This window comes from Macrosteles quadrilineatus, unplaced genomic scaffold, assembly GCF_028750875.1.
Source record: "Macrosteles quadrilineatus isolate MER2022 unplaced genomic scaffold, UCM_ALF_1.0 Scaffold_8__2_contigs__length_117827958, whole genome shotgun sequence".
NCBI lineage: Eukaryota > Metazoa > Arthropoda > Insecta > Hemiptera > Cicadellidae > Macrosteles > Macrosteles quadrilineatus.
Window position 1 is genome coordinate 100,501,410 of NW_026542601.1, and position 17,065 is coordinate 100,518,474.

The 17,065-nt window shown below is 33.7% G+C and overlaps 1 protein-coding gene across 1 annotated transcript in view; it reads right to left on the minus strand.

Moving 5' to 3' along the window:
* Positions 1–2,955: 2,955 nt before the first annotated feature.
* LOC129000606 (uncharacterized) overlaps positions 2,956–17,065 on the minus strand; it is a 44,304-nt gene continuing 30,194 nt past the window's right edge. The window contains exons 5-6 of the mRNA XM_054427568.1: positions 7,879–8,099; positions 2,956–3,069 (exon numbers count right to left, since the gene is read on the minus strand). Of these exons, the coding sequence (XP_054283543.1) occupies positions 2,956–3,069; positions 7,879–8,099 (335 nt within the window). The remainder of the gene's footprint in view (positions 3,070–7,878; positions 8,100–17,065) is intronic.

A 17,065-nucleotide genomic window follows, 5' to 3' on the forward strand; every position in this document is an offset into this window, starting at 1 on the left:
ATTACGTAAGAAAAGTCAGGAAAGCAGAAATTAATTTGCAAGGTGATTTAGATTAACTGTCTGGAAGAAAAAGTATAAATGGGTTATACTGGGTTGGTTATAAATTAGAATTATAGAAAACATTGTACATTTCTTATCAGAGACAATGTGAAAGTACTCAAATGGGCATTATATATCACTTACCATTAAAATGGTATTATTTAACCAGACTCTTCGGAAAATAAAATGTACTCTTACATTAATGCCCGGGGTAAAAAAAACAAGCTGAGTCAATGAGAATGTAGATTTACTTCTATAAGGAGTAGCATAAATCATTTTTGTTTTTGTAACATTTTAATATCATACAAAGGAGAGAAATTTTATTAAGATTTTTTACTATACATATTGACATTATGACTATATTTGCCAAATATTCTTTTTCAAAACTCAGGTTTAAAATACGACTTATAAAAATTAAAATAGTTTCAACAAAAAGTGTTTTAGGATCTAGAGATTCAAATACAATAAGGTATATAGTGGTAATTGGCCTATAATATGTCTTGCCATGATGAATATCGTAAAAACTATTAGTACCTTACAGGAAAAGTAGAAAAAAAATAACTTTGCCAAAAACTTTACAAAACAACTGCCACAAACCGAATAAGCCACCACTTATCATTGCTTATCTAAATCTAAATGAAAGTGTAGAATCAACTCCAATTATGATTGTTGGTAGTTGACAAAATCTGTTTGACTTAAATTGTTGAATGTTTAACAAAAATAAATTTCATGTTTGGTACGTAAGGTTGCACATTTGTATAAAGCTAGCAAGGATTGCGAACGAAAAAAAAACCATAAGCCGCGCACCTAAATTTTATAAATTGAATAAAAAGTTTCGATGAGAAAAATCCCTGAAAATATTTGTATAAATCCTAAGCGCACGGTCCTTAATTATGAAAGGGTGGCATTATTTTAATCACATTTAAAATATAATAGATATCGATGAGTCGTCTGATGTTAGATTTGTTTTGATTTAAAATTGTTTGCCTACTTTTTTATTAGTTGAACAGTGACAGTACTATACGTATGATGTGATTATCTTTTAAAGTTCAAATTATTTTAATTAAAATAAATTAAATAAGAAATAAAAATTAATAAATAATAAATTAAAGATAGCAAAACTATGTTTAAAAATGATTTTAAAAGTTTAAAAAAATATGTTAAAAAACTACAAAACACAGTCTGTTGCAGACAAATGTTTTGTATAAATACGTGAAACCAGAACATATAGTTGGAAGGACCCTTATAATAATTATGTGTTTTGACTGATAAAAATAATTAATCCGTGGAACATTTTTATGAAATGGACATTGATAACATTTATTTACATCTAGCAAAAGCACCTCATCATGCGGCAGTTCCCATTGGACGAGGCAGTTAAGAACCACACTATTTTCTATACATTCTCTTCTCGTTGCGAAGCAGGTGCAGAGTAAATAGGTATAATAATTTAATTACATGTATCAAGAATATAAAAAATTTAGTTGAACAACATTTTATTAAAAATATATACCTGCCTTTATCAAAATCTATAGTATGATATTTTCTATTTTTAATAATTGGCTAAAATAGCCAAAAATATTTTCTTGAATATTGTTTAAGTGGTATTAGAAGTTATTAATAATTAATACTTTTAATTATTAAAAGCAGTAAATAGAGAACATATAAATAATTAAAGAAATATTCAAGGAAGTATTTCTTATAATCATTAATTCTAATGATAAAATTAAATAAGTGAAACATTCATTGAAATAAAAAAAAAGACCAATTAAAATGTATAATTTAAATTAGGACCTTTTTTATATCCCTACATTAATAGTTAAAAATTTGTTTTACAGACCTTTGATGTACTGTATTATGTGAAATACTTCCCCTAATAACGGCCACACAACACGAAACGAGAATGCATAGTTGCTGTTTATTTTATAGTTCAGCAGAAAAAAGCTTGAAAATCTTTCTTATTTCCAAAGAATAAAGTTCAAATATCAATTAAAAATGCTAATGTTAATCTGTATTGTCAACTCAAAACTTCTTTTGAACTCTGTTCACATTAGCTTTATTTCTACTCTTTTACAGGATGGACAAATGTATAATGTAAGGCACCTAAAATTATTTGACTACTTACCTTTTAACAGTTCCAATACGAAAATGTTGGCCTTTTTTGTAGTTTGTAAATAAATAAACACCTTTCTATCTACAAAGCTACAAGTAAGGGATAATCTGTGATGTGTTTTGAAACGCCAGTCCAGATGAAGTAATGACATTAAGGATTTAATAATTGAATTGGCTTGTATTTTAGAAAATATATTTCATTTTACTAGATAAAAAAATCATCGTTCTGATCTAAGAAAAGTAAAGAGTAACTTATTAGCTAACACTTTAATTATCAAATTGGCAAAGCATAATCGGAAAGTTAACTTAGCTAGACGAGACAGAATTATACAAATAAAAAAATTATCTTATATATTGTCGCACAATAATCAGAACTGGAGAAATTTCCAATTAATACCCTAGTTGATAAACACTTATTTCCAGAAGAATCCCCCTCTTTCTCTGAACTTCATGTAACTATCGGATTTTTCTTAATTTGCATCGAGATAACTTTAGATAAATATTATAAATTTGCAATACTTATTTTATTAAGTCTTATAACAGTAGGTATTGAATGTTTGGCAAAATAAGACTACATGATTATAAATATAATAAAAATATACAATTATTAGACACACTAACTGAGTTGGTGGGCTCTAAAGAAATAACTATTGTTTCGCTAAACGATATTTGCTCAGGAGATAAACAACGTATAACAAACATTAAAACACATAAGGCAATAAAATAAGACACCCCAGTTGTATAACTTCCTCTTTTTGGACATTGTTAACTTGGCACTCGTCATGGAAGTGTAGAAAATACCCTTTACTTCTCTGGCGGAAGACTGGAAGAAGACTGGCCGGATTGGTTGGAGTCTTCGCTGTTCGGAGAAGGAGGGCCGATAAAGTGTTCTGGAGGTATTCCAGGTGATCTGGCACTCTGAAAATTCCATGGTTATTAGACGTGACTGACGATAAATACAGATTATTAGTAAATAAATTATACAGTATATCCTCCTAGGTTGTATAGTTTATACTATAATATTACACAGTCCTTACATTGTATAGTGCCATTGACTATTGGATACGGAAGAAGACATCCCATCTATATTGATCAGTTTTCGGCCAATTCTTTACTAAAAAAGAATGTAGATGTGTGAGCCAGTCACAGATTGCGCTAGTGTCTAAAACTCTATTTTGTACCTTATTTTTCGTTACTGACATAGTTGCTGGGTCACAACAGTTGCTATAGCTCATAATAAGTCATTCCATCAGTTTGACTTGGTAAAAACCATCATGTAATCGGTAGAAATCAGTAATTTAGATCAGCGCAATCTGTAGGTGGCTCACATCAACTAAGAAAAATTTTGTTGAAAACCTGGCTACAACTTTAACATATAATTATAGCGAGTTGTTACAGTGCTATCTAACAATTAAAAGGTTGCCGATTCGAACCTGAGAAATGTCAGTAGCATAGATAAAACCAAAACATACTCCCTTAGTAGATTTCTCATCCTTATGGATCAGCTGAAGACAATTATAATGTTAGATATTTTCGGTGATCTATGGGTCGTGTTTTTTTTATTTTTTATTTTTTTTTTACGATTTGCTATTATTTGTTAAGAATGTATACAGTATATCCTCCAAGATTGTATAGTTTATACTATGTTACAATATTACGCAGTGTCCTATAAAATATAGGTAATTGCAGTACCTATATTTTATAGAACGTAATTATAGCGGGTTGTTACAGCGCTAGCTAACAATCAAAAGGTTCCCAATTCGAACCTGAGAATAGGCAGTAGCATTAATTAAATTTATTCCCTTAGTAGATTTCTCATCTTTATGGATCAGCAGGAAATTGTATTGTTAGTTCTGTTCGGGGCACTGTAGGGGTCGTGTTTAATTTACAATTTGCTTCTTGTTATTTTAGTAATTTAAGTCCTCGTTTCCTAAATATACCTAACGATCTATTTATAAACAAAAAACTCCTCCCCTAGCTATATAACCAAACAGTAAAGCATAAATCATCAAATTAAGCTTAAAATGATAGAAAAAATTCTTCGACAATATAGCGATCAATGTCACCTACATGAACTCGGCACGAAAAACGAGCTTAAAAATTCACACGTGAGAAATGGATGAGAAATCTACTTGTGTTGGTTATTCTATGACTGTAGCTTATTGATGATTCACAACCAGGCGTCCCATTGCCCGGCTTATCATTGGGCATTGAATAAAATGATACTGGCTTTAACAGCTGATCTTAGACTGTAATGCTACACAGATCATCTAACACCATTCTACACTTCACTCATACTGTTATTCATCTAAAGTACTGAACTAGGTGAGTTTGTCTCAAAGTGATGATAATGTAATGACGTATAAATCTATATATAAAGCCAAAAGTACCCATGAACTTTTGAGAAAACTACATGTCACACCCCCATAAACCACATACTTAAAATGTTCGTCATGACGAGAAACCTTGCGCAAAATCCATTATTTCATAAATTGCCCTTTAAGGTCGTAAATCCTTTCTAAAGGGAACTTTCCATCTACCTAATGTTAAAAATACCTCAGCTGTATTTGTGTATTGTGTAGCTGTGTTTGTTATTCTTTCAATTTTTTACCTTATTAAAATCAAGTGTGATTATTTGTTTGTTTTACTGTATTTTGTTAATTTAAGGTTAACTTAACCAATCAATAGTTTTATTAATACTTATGAAGTCAAACGGGGTGAAGCCTGTGGGTAACAGCTAGTTTAACTAATAGTTCTTTTCAAAGTGAAGTATAGCCTTAAATGTTTTGAAACTTTAAGCTACCATTGATCATAGAAATAGTTGGTCTTGGCTGAAAACCAGATGCTACTAATGTTAAAGCTACTATCTCATTCAACGCTCGTCTTCGCCTTTAAGTACAAGCCTTGGTGCCTTGTGTGTCGGATCGGCGTTATATCTTATTCTTAAAATTGATTGGTTTGGTAAGCAATTACAAAGGCAAAATTGTGGTTCAGATTCCACCATAAACTCTAGGTCCCGTAGTTGCCATTAAATGTATAGGCTATTAATTAACAGCTGTTTGTCTATGGTCTAAGGAACATGTCGGCCTTAGTCACTAACAAGACTACATGATAGCACCACTCATTCTACTGTCATATTTGGGTTAAAATACGCACCTAGTGGTGTCCCCATCTTAAATAATTGATATAATTGATTGATTGATTCAGAGGAGTTTAGTACTTTTATAGAATATCTTTCTGCAATACTGAGTTATTAGTCTTCTCCTTTTCAAACGTAGTCGATGCAATATAAATTTGGTATTGCATCACTCAAGCCATCCTAACCTTTCAAGAAATCAAACCCGTTTTAATAGATTTAGTGCTAAAAGTACACAGTTTTTTGGTTACATATGTCTTATTTGAAATCATTGTATCCAATTGAAATATAAGATAGGTATATATTACATTTTCACCCCGTTAAAAAGACAAATATTTTCCTTACACTCTGTACAACAAACGAGCAGTTGTTACAAATTCAATATGACCGTTAAACATTGAAAGGATTCAACTGACGAGATAGCATTCAGTAACTTACATTCTGTCGTCTTGCCAAGAAGTTGGACTGTTAAAACGTCTGCAGGATTTGTGAAAATGAAGACTGGATTGCAATAGAATCTGCATTTCATGTTGATAAGTATCGGGCAGTTTTCGCTTGAGAACATGGACGATTGTTCAGCCACGCCCACCTCAACAGCACCGTTAAAAGTTAAAACCGATACAAGTGGGAATTCAGGTGACAACTTCGACGTAGTATATGTGGGCAAACACACGGGTTTGCTGATTCAAAATTTTACTTAATTGTTTTGTAGATTTCTCGATTATTTTTTGGTTCCATGACTAGTCAACATCTCAGTGTTGGTAAAGATTCTCTTGTACGGCGCGAAGAAAATGTTTTTAGACATCAAACATTGTTTACAGTTAGGTTAGGAATAGGTTAAGGTAATGGAAAATTTATGAAAGTTATCAATCCAAATTATGGTGTTCAAATTGAAATCTTTTAAGTTAAATGATGACGTTTACATCTTTTTTGGGCTTTTGTTAACGAGATAAACTTTCACAACCAAGGCCTACAAAGTCTAGTGATATCAATGAGCCAAACAATGGACACGTTTCGGTAAAGATTGCATGAACCACGTAAAACCATTTAGGTTGAGTGTTTACCTACATAGTTAATGTGAGTCGTTGCCTATGGCCCTTCAGCGTAGGCCAATCCTTTACACTGTATATGGACAAGTTCAACTTGGAGTAGGCTCATATTCCCAGAGTTGTCCCATTTTATAGCAACTCTCAGCCATGCGTTGGTTCGCCAACGGTTAACGAGCAAACCTTCCGCTCAACTGCGCTAAATGCCAGCTGAGCCAAGTGCGCATAAATTGTTCTCTAGGATGGACATTTATTGCAAACCCCACCCCTGACTGCACGTAAATCTCTTTTGCGATTTGTAATAAAATGTATGTGTGATATAAAATAGCTAGACGGAAATCAACTTTGTGAAGACCATAAACATGTTACTGGGAAAGGAAAGATAAAAGTTACGCAACGATAAAATACTTAGAATATACTTCATTACGAAACAGTGGTGTCTTTGAATATTTCTCAATTTTTAGGTCCCCACAGCATATGATTATGAACTCTCTGATCTTACTTTGAAGTTCCTTAGAGTTTTACCTTTGATTATCATGGGTAGAACTAGATACTACTACTATTCTATTCTATGTCAACGCTATATCTAGTTTTGTAATACTGTAACATGAATTTAGTTAAATTTAACTATCTACACAGTGCGCTGGTGTTTACCAAATTAGACAGAAAGGACAACTGCTTTTAAGCTATGGTATCTTTTATACTATTTCAACTCTCAGGAAAAAAACCGGAGAGAATAAATATAATTTTTAGACAGTAAAAAAAAACTCTGTTCTAGGCTCATTCAAATTACTTCTTTTGAATAAACGATTGCTACCGCTGGTCTCGTAGACGATGAGATTTCTCATACAGTATTCAGACTTTGATTGTTTCACTGAATACTTTGAATATCCTACACATCTCTTACATAAATGACTATTCAGAGAATAAAGTTGTAAATTCAATACAAAATTAGTTTGTGTAATTTTTATGCATCAAATTAGCATATATTGTCCGGCAGAGTGCTCACCTTATATTATAGTACCTGGTAATTGCCCGTTCGATGTGGGGAAAGACAAGTGCTTTTTGATGCCAAGACAGAGAGCTTAGCTTTCCTTTGTTGTCTCCAAAATGTTACTTTTGCTACTAGATGTTCCTGGCTATAGAAAAAGCTGATCTCGAACAGCAGCTCTGAGCTACTCGGATTCACCACTCCATTCTAACCTCAATGTTTCCTCTCATCATGTATAATATCGTTTTGGTCTCTAAATTGTCTGAAACTCGCTCCCAGAAACCAGTGTTTCCCCTACTCGTCCATTATCAGATTGTTGTCAGTTCAATTATTTTTTATTTGCTCAGAACTGCAACCAGATATCAGTGATCGTTGGATTTTCAATAATCGTCCTGGCCAAGGAACCAGATGACCTTCTGAGACAGGATTATAGCTATCATTAATATTTCATCCATTCAACACTCCAAGCACCCCCACCTTACAATTCACACCCTGTTGTATCAGCTTCGCAAAGTTCTAATCAAACACTCCTTAAAAAACAATATTTTACAAACCTCTTGCACTGGAAAGTGCGGTGAAGCCAGGTTCCCCGGGAAACAGGGGCAAACTGGGAAGATGCTGTTATGGTCGTGAAGTATTGATGAGACGTGGGGAGGGTAGACAGGTTGACCAGAAGCAAGTAGGGATGATCTTGCGACATCTAGAGTTAGGGACTGACGACAACCTTCTGGGCTGAAACCGGTAGTTGGGTTTTCTTTCTTCAACGCTTCTAGAGCTGTAAATAGAATAAGAAGTAAGAGTTTACGAAGAAAAAGTGCTTGAGATTATCTAAGCTGCCTGTAACCAAACTTTATGATGGATTCGCTAAGTATAGAACATTGGCTGGGTAGCCAAGCGGATTATTGTATGTACTCACCTTTCATGTTAACGTTGCTGGTTTGTTCTCGAGTAAATCGTTTCCGTACCAAGATGCTATTTGTCATTGAACTATTAATTGATGATGATATCCAACAAATGCTTGCTACTGGATAGTTAAGAATACCAGGACTCGAACCGTCCCTTTTAGAACATTTTACGTTTTTTGAAAGGGGACGGTCCAAACCTATGTCTCCATACTATATAATGGTGACCTTTTGTTAGATATGATCATTAATTGATAGTCCAATCATCATAAAATAACAAATGTTTTTAATGGTATGCGATGTGATTTGATTGAATGAAGCCAAGTCGAAGGTTTACGTTTCTTTTTGATTATTGTTATTCTTTTAGCAACAGTGGGTAAGGACAATTGGTTGCCTTCAAGCCTAGCAACATTGTTAATTCAGTTTATGATATTTCGGCTTTTTCTTAATCAGTTTATGCCAAACATAGGATTTTTTATGGCGATAAACACTTTTGATTTATACGATAAAGGTGTAAGAGTAAAACTATGTTTTTCAATCCAGATTTAGACTGAATGGACCAACCTTTGAAATATGAAACATCTGTGTTCAATGAAGAAAAGTGTGAACATTACAAGTTGGATTATTGATAAACAACTGGGTTGAGGATAGCCAAGATGGGTTTGATTTACGTTTCCATTTTAAACAGTTTCAGACACATAATGATTTTTGAACATTATAGCACTAGTTTCTGACCTTTGGACCTCAGAAAGTTATTGCTTTGAACTTGCTTGAGACCGTTTGAATGGCTGGGTTTATATGGGGCTCATACCGCGAAACGAGCAAGACTGTTTCCATAACAAATCTAGAAGAATAATCTCAGGCTTTTCAATCCCACGACACAAATGGAAATGTACTGTAATTGTGTAGTAATTTGAGGTTGAAAGTTCAATTTAATTTTAGAGATCTTTAAAGAACTTTTGTTTTTGTTTTAACTGGACTGAGTATTGTACTTGGTCAAAAGACTCTGTTTGAAAAATGTTTGCAAGTACGCATATAAACAAACAAGCAAAACCTAAAAATAAAGAAACTTACATCATACCTTTTGCATAAGAACTATCAGTAAACGTATTTGATTTAAATATTTAAAGGTCAGACTTGTTTATATAACAAAGAGTTATTTATGTTCATAACTTGTTTCCGAGGCAAAACAAATGGTTAATCAATACCATTTTAAGCATCAAAGCTTGTGTGGTTTATTGAATTAAATTTGTTGGTTTTAGATATACATTATAAAGAGCAATTACTACCCCAATCACTTTACATAAAAAAATAAGCCTATTTAAAATCCGCTTTCATAAACGGTTTTGTCTCTTGTTTACTTTCTGACTGCGGTTTAACATTGAACTTAACTATAAACTGTTAAAATTTCAATCAACCAATTTAAACCTTTATAAATAAAGAGGGTCAGCATTGCTGAATATTTGAAAGCGAATTCTAGAATTAAAACAAACGCAAGAAGGTTGAAGCCCTATAGGAAATTACCTTTTTATCATCTCTCCGCTAGATTTAAAATGACACCAGTCGTTGAAATCGGCCGAGGACGGCTGGAAAAGAGGTATAACACAACAAACCCTTATTATAATAGGTAAAGGGTGGGGTAGGGAAGTATCCGTAACTTTAAAGGGTAAATGAAAATACAACCCAAAAATGTTAGCACCAAACTTTATATTGGGATCAAAAGATTACATTTGGAAGTTTATTTTAATATAAACTAGAGGTCGTCCAATGGTCGAAAACTCGACCAAAAATATGTAATGTACAGAATTCTCTATTTCCACCCCATACTGTAAATAAAACATGTGATTGAAATTTATTCCATTTATTTTTATTTTCTGTTTATATTTCGTTGTTATTACGTCACCATCATAACAACCCATAAAGCCCATGTTTTATTTTTTTTTAAACCATTGTTTGTGCTTAATTTTGAGCCTGTTTTAATTTATGAAGGGATTCTGCACATCTACAGGAAAATATCTTTCCAACATTTTGCGTAGATATTACCTACGATCCACACGAGCTGAGAAAAAAGGTTTTAAAGAAACATGCTTGCCTAATAATATATAGATTTATTAAGTTTTAAACAGCACATACTGCAAGGGGTTCCCCTCATTGTAAATACACGGATGTAGTCTGGTTCTAAAGTTCATTCTAACTCTGTGAAGAATGTTTTGTGGAGTGCGGCCACTTTTAAGGTAAATTGCCTCCCTTAAGCCATCTAGGGTCCTCTCTTGATCTACCCTAGGGTTAGCACTCCAATAATGCACTCCTTATTTACCACTGCAGAAATGTGGAAGTTTGTCTCGTCAAAAACAAAACCATTATGAGGCAGGTCCGCAATTGTGGGTTTACATGCTTGTATCCGTTGTTGCCCATGTGTGAGTTCATGAGCAACTACCATCTTCTATGGAGAAGGTGTAGGTCCTTATGGAGAATATGACGTGCATTGCGATTAGACAACGCCAGGGCGGATGCATGCTTATTGCTTACGAGCAGAACGTTGAGGAGACTGCAAAATCAATCTCCTGATAAGGTCAATGTTTTCAGGAGTTGGGAAGGTTCTGTGAGCTTCAACTCTCCTTCGCAATACAATAACACTCAGAAGATTACTGCACCCTCAAAATAGATTTGCAATCTGGAACAGTTTTGCGAAAGGAGATCGGATAATGAGTTCGCAGCGCAGGCTGCACAGTGGCAATATACTGATTTAGGAAAAAAACATACGTCTCTACTGCAACTGCAAAAGCGCATTCCTCACTATTGATCGTGATATTAGTATAAAATCCCAAAGCAACAGTATCATTCGAGCCAATCCCCATTCCTCCACCACATCCCCACTACTCACCGCGTCACCTTAAAAGTAGGGACACTTTCCTGCCCTTCTCTGTATATAGAAAATATGCGGATATATGCAATGAATTGCAAAACGCCCTATATAATCTTGTGAGATAGTTTGTATCATCCGACCGTCCAACATTGGCTTTAAATTATTCAAGATATACAGGTGCCACATTTTATATTCTCAAAAATAAAGTTACCCTGCCGTATAAAACTGTATTTCACTCAATACAACTGGTTTAGATATTTCTCGAACTAGTAATTTCGTTGTATTTAACCCACTATTTTAAACAGCAAACACAAAAGAAAAAGGATGCAATATTACCTATACACAACTTGGTTCACTATAACCTACACTAAGCTACCTAATCCAACCTCCTTTCAAAGAACTTAATGTAAGTCACAAGTAACCATAAAGACCTGCCTTCCCTATATGTCTAATTAAGATCTCATATTAATCTGCAATATTCAGTGCTTAGTTGGGTTTTATATAGCTGTGACCTTTTGTAACATTTGTACTTTGAACGAATTTGCATTAACGTATTGTCTTTGCTCTTCTCCTCATAAGTTTTCGTTTGTTCATTCCAGTTTATTACCGTTAAGAGGGTTCTACCCGGCAGCCTGAACTTCAATTCAAGATGGCGGCTTATTGAAATATAGTTCGGGATTGAACATGCCTCTATAGTAAAAGCTCTTAATATTCTGAAACTAATATTGTTTCCAATGATTGTGGGCTTTTTCAGCTCTTAACATATCAGAGCTTGCAATGGACAAGGGAAATAAATTTTAACAATTATTTAGAAGTTAAAACCACGTGTAAAAAAGGACTGATTTGCGGATTTTCTAAATGGTTTTGTAACTACTTAAAGAAACAATTATGAAGTTTTAGTTCATCCAGTGCATAGTCTGGATATTTGTGAATATTTTACAGTTTATTTCATCTCTTTAAACACTTTAATAATGCCACGAGGTTCTTCTTTGTAGGACCATGTTTACCAGCTGGCGGGTGGAACCCTATAAAAGGTGACCATGAATGGAGCAAGAAGACCACAATATGTACAAAAGAATACAAGAATTTAAAACTTCAAACGAACGTAATTGAGTAATATTAGTGACCTCTTTCTTAGTCTCCAGATTAATGAAACAAATGATGAGAGTGTAATCTATCACATGTCTTACAAGGTGCAACTTTTGGACTGACCTACGTGAAATGTTTGATTATTTCGTCAGGGTTAGTCTTTGTCAGCCAATATAGGGTACGAAGCCAACAAAATTATGTAGATTTACGATTTGTAAGCGAACAATTTACAAAGAGTTCAAATGAATTCACTTTGTTAAGTAGGTGTCTGACAAACTAGGTTTTCTCGCAGCTGATTTGGCTTGGCTACATTATTACTTTGTTGACCTGTGTTTGAATCTTTGACTATGTTTAGAACTAGTCATCGCAGTTGCCAGTTTCTCTCAACTTGGCAACGTAACAACTGAATTGAAATACACGAAAGTTTCAAGAATAATTAATTCAGAATGCAAACCAATTACGGTGCCAAATTTAGAGCCGCTCGAACGGACGTTGCACATAGGGAATTAGCGACAATAAAAACATTTGGTTGCTCTTTGATGTGAGACAGTTCACATGGATTTCGAACGACTTGTAGTACCAAAATCTGATAATTTGGTCTCGCGTGACACCTACCAGCAACAGGGATGCCACGTTAACAGATGGCTGAAGCTTTGTGTGTTTTATTTAACAACAGAACTTGGTTGTGAAGCAAAAATATGTGTCGGATACGACACGAGTTGAAACACATCTGTCATGTCTGACACATTCGTATTCACAACCATGTTGTACGGAATTGAATGCAAACTTGGAGACATAAATGTGTTTGCGTGTCTTTTATGTAGTTTTACAAATATACCTTAGGATTGCTAACAGTTCTTACCACAAGAATACGTTGAAGGCTTGGTTAGGTGTTATTACCAACCGATAACTTGTCACCGTACACTTCCTTTGTTACAAGAATCAGCTGCAACAAAGAGCCAGGTCGACAGGCACGTTTGTAGCAGAGAACGATCCCGTGAACGTGTTTTGGCTAGGTTGGTATCAACCCGACGTGATCTCTAACCAAACAATGAGTGTGGAGTGGATTGAGTCAGTCTGACTAGACTAGGTCAAGTGTTTGCACTAGAACACTGTCACCTGTAATTATACAGCTTGAATTTGTATTGGTAATTCCCAATACCAATACGTGTATTCCTCTTTTCCGTTTACTGAAGATTACCGGTATGCATTCAAGCAACGTGTATACATAGGCGAATGCAAGGTCACTTTTAATTTTCGCTATCAAAGTAGATAGTGTAATTTTGGTTCTAAATGTTCATTAATATTGCAGAAATAAACTATTATACTGTAAACGTTTTTGTAAGAGACAAATTTTATAGACAGCCCAAAAGTATGTTTAAATGAGTTTAAAAAGATGATGTTTGCATGGAGGGCCATTTCCCGGATCACCGAATAATGATACCGGTATTAATTTTAATTAATATAAAATATAATTTAACTATTTAAATTATTAAAATTGTATCACAGGTAGGAAGTGGATAAAACTTATTAAGATAAACCTCATATTTATTAATAGTAAGTTATATTTTTCTCAATAAAACCTAGACACTCCTTCCCCATGTTAAATTTGTAGCCAGCTTTTTTTTATCAAAATCGTCGTAGTTGATGTGAGCCACCTACAGATTGATCTGATCTAAATTACTAAATTCTGCCGAATTCACAATCTTCTTAACCAAGTCAAACATAGGGAACGACTTATCATAAGTTATAGCAACTGTTATGACCCATCAACCTGGTCAGCAACACAAAATAAGGCATAGAATAGAATTTTAAACACTAGCGCATTCTGTGACTGGCTCACACAACTACATTCTTTTTTAATAAAAAATTGGGTACAGCTAGTCCATATAGATGGGAAGTCTAGATAATAAAACTCAATTCTTATTACGTAATTTCTACGTAACGTTTGACGTACGTTGCGGTTTAAACGCAAGTTATATTATTTAACAACATTAGTAGGCTGGATGGTAATTAATTCTACGAAACAAACCATATATATAATTATTGTAAATTGAATTTGTACCCAGGCAAAGCCAGTTTCGCTGGGGTTTGATGCTATAGCACCCTGATACTGATTATGATTTTAGAATCGTTTGGGGTTAAGACTTCTAACCCGATATTTCACAATTACTACTGTAATTCATCCCGATAAAATACAGTGACATCATTGTTGCCTGTGATTATTTAGTAACGACTAAGCGGTTTAGCAGATGAACAATGAATGGGCTCTAATAAATTATATGGGTTGTGGTTCTTTCGTTTGAAATATAATGCAGCATTGCATTTGCTTGGATAATGCATCTTAAATTTGCGTGCTGCCTGTCACAAGAAATTAATTGCGTACATTAAACTGGCACCTGTGGCAAATTATTTATGACAATTAAGCGACACATGCTGCTGGCAGATGTCTTTACAATGTCTTGGAATACTCTGCGGTTGTATACTATCGGGCATAGCGTACATGTGAGCAAGCGGAGGCCTCAGACAAATTTCTCAATTTTGAATTTGCGCGACAACGAAATAGCACATAGTCTAGAAAAGGAAAAATGACTTGCTAAAATAGTAAATTTAGAAAGCACAGGGACAATATGTCAAATACCTCCAAATTGTTTTAGAAAATCTATACATTGTCTTAGCAAAATTAAGTTCGATGAAACTACGAGTAAATGAATCCTTTGAATACTTTGGTCAATTTCTTCGTGGGTTCATTGAGACATTTTAGACATCTAGCTAGACATTTATGAAAACTAAAAACGACTATGTGATGCAGTCTAAGGAACTGTGCTTTTTCGTCTACTTACCGAAACGCTGAATTCTATTGACTGTACATAGCATACTGGTTGAATTTGTCGATTTTTGAGGAATTTTAGTGGTTTTTGATCGTTCAAAACTGGACGTTTTAAACGGGATTGGTTATAGGATAAGCTGATCTTAGTCAGAAACAAATATACACAAAGCCACTTCAATATACACATATATGCAATCTGAAATATAAGTGCAGCATTGAGTGTCTCTCTCATGATAATAATAATTTTAAATAGAAATGGTTTGCAATGAATTCCTACATTTGTGTAGTGAAATGGAAAACAAAACTACAGCTTTGTCTGAAGATTTTATTATTTTCAATTGCCAGCTTGGTTACTAGTCAAAGGTAAAACATACACGCAAGCAAGATAACTCTTTTTGAGTCTCTGAAATGTTTGCAAAATATCCCATTCCCAAATAGCAGGATGAGTGCACCAGTGAGTGATGATAATCGACCTCCAGCCATGCCGGACACCATTTATTAGGTCCCAGCCACACATTATTAGAGTAGATTTCTGGTAGTATCACTCATAACTCGATCTGAGCCAAGTATTACTTATTTTATAATACGTTACTATAGACAAATAACTTAAAAAGATTTTGGATAAATGAGCTCATAAACTTTTTTCTTATTTTCTGGCATGTTTAGTGAAATATGTTGAAATAATGTTTGAATATATACTCAGTTCAACTAGATGATGGACGTATCACCAAAATACATAGACAAGATGAGCCTATGAAAAGTGACCAACTAATTTCATATACATAACCAGAAGAATAAATATTTAATATTTAAATTTTAATTAGGATAGAACCCTGCTCTTGAGAAATTGCCTTAGACTATACATCATGGAAAAAAAAACATGCATGCGAATTTCAAATGCAAAATTTATCTTTTGTTATGTTTATACAAAGGTCATATTGTAAGTTTACGTTCTATAGAAATACATCAGTTGTATGTATTTGTTAATTAGAAAACATCAGCGCGCCATCTGTGTAATATCGCTTGTAACATGAACATACACCAGAAACAACTGAATTAGGTTGGATGTTGAGCTTAAACATAGCAATGCCTGTGATTATCTAGTGATGTTAGCAAGTGCATTCTTCTGTAGTGTTACAACGGTGACTTACAAGTGTTTTGTGACGTCATTATGAGCGTAGGAATGAAACGCGTTGATTTGATTGGTTCTAATGAATGTAACGACGGGCGGCTAACCAACCAGTGTAGTCTACTGGACAACTGTTTGATTTGTAATACATATGTTAGTAACCTGTTTTAATATTGATTTAGAACTTTATGTTTTCAGGCAGTGACATAACTATGTTAGGATTATATTTCGGGTTGTGACACGACAGGTTGCAGGTATAATTTATTTTTGTAAAAAAATACAACCGACTTCAAACGCTCTAAAAAGAATGAAATAATTTCAATAAAGTAAACTTTTGTATTAGGCAAGCTCACATATTTTAAGTCGGCGCGGCTCTATGATGATTGTTTATACAAAATTGAAAGAGGGGGTCCATATTGCAGGTGACTATCTATAACTAAAGGTGTTAATCTGCATGTCTTTTTCATAGTTATGCGTTAAGTGTTATTTTATTACCGTAATCAGAGATCGGCATTATAGTGGTATTAACGAGTATCTTTAAAAAGATTATAACGCATTTAAATGTTTCTAACTTGGAAAAGTAACATTTGAATACCTACTCAACTAGCTTCTTTTCCCTATCATAATATCAAACTAAATTATTTTCCTATTCATATAGAACATTTGTGTGTGTTATTTTCATAATGCATTTATTCTGAAGTAAACATAAAATACAAGAAAATATTTCCTATAATGTATAAACAAAACAGTTCAGTATGTTTTTTATATATTTATGTTATCCAGCTACAATTTATTGATTTTCAAAATACACACACAATATTTAATTTCAATCATATTTGCAGTTTGAGCCGCGCCGACTTGAAATACGTGAGCTTGCCTAATACAAAAGTTTACTTTATTGAAATTATTTCATTCTTTTTAGAGC